Source organism: Quercus robur, chromosome 5 (genome assembly GCF_932294415.1).
Source record: "Quercus robur chromosome 5, dhQueRobu3.1, whole genome shotgun sequence".
Classification (NCBI taxonomy): Eukaryota; Viridiplantae; Streptophyta; class Magnoliopsida; order Fagales; family Fagaceae; genus Quercus; species Quercus robur.
In genome coordinates this window covers 45,076,676-45,080,902 of record NC_065538.1, presented here as the reverse complement: position 1 = coordinate 45,080,902, position 4,227 = coordinate 45,076,676, and the positions used below count along the sequence as shown (strand labels likewise).

At 32.8% G+C, this 4,227-nt stretch overlaps 1 protein-coding gene across 1 annotated transcript; it reads right to left on the bottom strand.

Annotated features, from left to right (window-relative positions):
* Window positions 1–1,248: 1,248 nt before the first annotated feature.
* LOC126726073 (pathogenesis-related genes transcriptional activator PTI5-like) lies at window positions 1,249–2,443 on the bottom strand. Its single transcript, XM_050431194.1, has one exon. The coding sequence runs from the start codon at window positions 2,221–2,223 to the stop codon at window positions 1,693–1,695; it is 531 nt and encodes a 176-aa protein (XP_050287151.1). The 5' UTR covers window positions 2,224–2,443; the 3' UTR covers window positions 1,249–1,692.
* Window positions 2,444–4,227: the final 1,784 nt, after the last annotated feature.

Genomic DNA, 4,227 nt, shown 5'->3' with positions numbered 1-4,227 from the left:
TATTAGCAAAAAAAAAAAAAAAAACATTCCTTTACCATATATACCAGATATGCTAATTATTTATGAGTAAGTGAATAAAAAAAATGTTACCACAAATTTTTAATATAGACCAGAAAAATTGTGACTTGCCTAATGAGTAATGACTCTAAATAAGACACTTTAGTTAATAAAATATTATAAAATATAAAGAAATTAATGGTTTAGATTTGAACACGGTTTCAGGGGGCCCTTTACTGATTAAAAAAAAAAAAAAAAACAAACCAAACAAACGAAAACAAACAAACATGGAAGTAGGTAGGACTTCGCTTTTGCAAGGGAAATAAGATTCTACTTAGATGGCCAACAGGTTTTATAATGTATTCCAGATTTCCAGTCTACCAAATTCTTGGACCGTTGCACAAGCATACGAGGTAATTTTCCTCGAGGTAATTATCACGTGTCGATATGAAGGAACTTTAAAATTTGTTAGTTGTGTTGGACCAGCTGTTTTTGTTTTTATACTTGTATTATAATCTTTCATTTCCAAAAAAAAAAAAATCCCACTATTCAATCTGTGACTTCTACGACGAAGGAACAAAATTCTACGATATTTAAGCTTATCCGATGGCAGCAAAAGTTATAATAAACACTCATACATCGGCCCCAAGACACATGTGGCATATAGTTTGGTCCAGGGAATTACACAGTTTCACACCAGTTGTCTTGTGATTTGTGACCTTATGATATGACCTGCATGTAATATTCTATTCTATTTTATTTGCGGACACAAGCCCTATTTGGTAACAATATTTAAACAATAATTTTTATTGTTTAAATATTATAATATGTATTTTTATACATTTTTTTTCATTTATTTGTATTTTCATAAAATCTAAAGAATGATTTTTGAAAATTTTAAAAATGTTACTAAAAATCTCTTACCAAACGGCCAAACTATTCCACCAGTTCTGTGGTTTAATTATTAAAACATAAATTGTTGTCATAATTTGTTTATGCCCACAAATAAAGCCAGCGTTTGAACCAAATATATTTCGTTGGAAAACCTTGTTTTACCCAAAATATCCACATTACTTTATCACAAACATTTTAGAAAAATTATTATATTTTGAAAATAAAGGTCTTTTCTCTCATGTAAATGATAAATCTCACACAAATTTAATTAGCATAATTTGTTATCATATGAAAGAGGGAATATTATTCTTGAAACATACTAAATAAGTAGGTTGAGATGGGGCTTCAAGATTCTCATCAAGCAAAGCAAAGATTATATCTATACATTATATTTGTTTCAGACTAACTCAATTTCATAACATATTTTTTTTCCCTTTCATTCAATACTTTGCATTTCTGTGGCCTTACTGGCCTTCTTATTACATTAAAATGAATGAGATGTACATTTCAGGTACATTCGAGCATTTCTCACCATTTGCAAAGGAAATAAGCAACACAAACTTCGTAACTAGACCTCTTTTTTTTTGTTTTTTTTTTTTTGGTTTTTTTTTTTTTTTTTTAATGAGCAACTAGACCTCTTTTATATACACAAGCAAGGACCCGTCAAATTAAGGACACTGACAAAACAAAATGAAAAAACCTTCACACACACACCTACATCCTAGTATTACATGAAATTTGATGTCCCTATGTATGCTAGACATAATAAATAATTGACCAAGCTCCTATTTTTCTAGGTTGTCAAACCCCTCCGGCCTCCCCAGCTGTGCTACAGCTACTTTCAGATTCTAACCTTGAATTCCCAATGGAATGTGTGCTAGAACTACCACTTGATTCTGAATCATGCCTAGTTGAGCTCACCATGCTTGAGTTTGGATTAAATCTTTGAACAGAGGAAGCAGCCACCACTTCAGCTGGAAAATTAAGGAGAGCCTTAGCACCACGCATCCTAAAAGCAGCCTTATCATAAGCCAAGGCAGCCTCTTCCGCGGTTGTGAATGTGCCTAGCCATATACGGGCACCGTGTCGTGCTGAATCACGAATCTCCGCCGCGTATTTCCCCCATGGCCTACGCCTCACGCCTCTATAGTGTTTCTTGCCAATGTTCCGGGCTGGTTCTAGGCTGCTTGAGGTATTGATTTGGTGTCTTTGGGGTACAAAAGAAGTGTTGAGAGCCATGGTTTGATTGGCTTCATTTAGAACATGGTATAAAGTCATGTCTTGTGAGTCATTCTCATTGAATGGTAGCTCATTTTGGGAGGCTAAAACCATGGCTTCCTCTTTATTTTTCTTCTACTCTAAAGAGGGGTTTTTTTTTTCTTTTTTTTTTCTTCTTTGGTGTGTGGAGATTTTGAAGACTGAAGATTGTGTTAGGTCGCTGAAGACTTGTATTTAACTTTGGAACATGATAGGCAAATTGTGGGGATAATGAATTCTATATTGTGGAAATACGAAGGTGATGGGAACCAAAGAGAGGAATGGGGCATTTTTTCTTCTTCTACAGGTTGGTTGGTGGCAACAGTGTAAACGTCACCCATTGATTACCTTGCAAATTACATATTTGCACTTGCCTTCTAGATTTCGGTATGAAAAGAACCCAATCAAACATAAAATATTTTGTGCTTTATTTATGATGATACAAACATAGTAGTTACTCTGCCAATTAATCTTGGGGATAATATTTATGTCCCAAATATCTTTCCAAGGGTCGGGTTACTGCAGTGAACTTTTGAATTTGATCCTTCATTATACCAAGAGTGGCCATGGTAATTGGGTCGTTGTTTATATATTTTGCTTCACTAGTATGAAGAAAAATAAAGCAAAACAAAGCATGTTGTGGAAAAAGTTCATCTTACATCATTTGTTGAATATTAGTGGCAAATTTAGTGCAGCAAAATCCGTTGAATCTAGAAATAGAAACCTGTACAAATACATAAGGTGAAATAAAACAGGTAAACCCAATTCCTTAAAAGAATTAGTAGATATAACGTGTGGTGATGTCAAAGTAATGATCAATGGGAGAATGTATTTGCGTATTTGCATTTCTTATGTGGAAACAACTGCAAAACACAAGATTCGAACTTCGATTGCACAAGAAGGAAATTATCAGCTAATAAAAGTCAACCTTGTACAAATACAGTGCAACAAAGAAAATTTATTTCACTTCTTTCTTTTTGGCGTGCTGTGCTTGTTATTCTTGTTCCAATAGGAGTTTAGGTCAATAAGGGCCTGTTTGGGATCTACTTATTTTACTGAAATTGAAAACTTTTTACTAAAAGTACTGTAGATATAACGTGTTGGTGATGTCAAAGTAATGATCAATGGGAGAATGTATTTGCGTATTTGCATTTCTTATGTGGAAACAACTGCAAAACACAAGATTCGAACTTTGATTGCACAAGAAGGAAATTATCAGGTAATAAAAGTCAACCTTGTACAAATCCAATGCAACAAAGAAAATTTATTTCACTTCTTTCTTTTTGGCGTGCTGTGCTTGTTATTCTTGTTCCAATAGGAGTTTAGGTCAATAAGGGCCTGTTTGGGATTTAATTATTTTGCTAAAATTGAAAACTTTTTACTGAAAGTACTGTAGATAAAGGTAAAAATTAGCTGAAATAGTATAGTAGGATTGATGAATAGTATCAAAAAGTGCAATGGAGCCCATAAATAATAGCAAAAATAAGCTGAATAGTAAAATAAGTTGGCAAAAATAATTTTTGCTAAACACACATTGAGATTAGAGAAAAAGATAGTAAGGAAAGTTCTTTTATCAACCCTTGTGTGTGTGTCTAGAGAGAGAGAGAGAAAGAGAGAGAGGGGATCAGGATCAAAGATCAAGTTACAATCAATTTAACTCTTTGTTCATATTATACTACTCAATAACTTTTTGTTAAATTAATATTTTAAAATTCCTAATTAAGGCTGAAAAATAACTTAGAAATTGTTAGGCCAGTGTAAAATAAAAAGCTATAAAATATGATTAGGTCCTTGAATAAAAAAATAAAAAATAAAATTCCTAAAAGACTTAAGAAAAATATAGAAGGCTTATAGTACTACTAATTGTAGACAATGTACTCAAGGTTTATAGGAAAAATGATTCAATACTACTGCATGGGCAATGTTTCCTTCTCATGCATGAATAATGAATTTAATTAGTAAGAGACTAAGAGGGGTGCATTGTTCCAGGAATAATGAATAACGACTCGAGTTTATGAGACACTTCCTCCGATCAAGCATTATAAATGAATGACAAATTCCTGAGCAATATATGTAAAT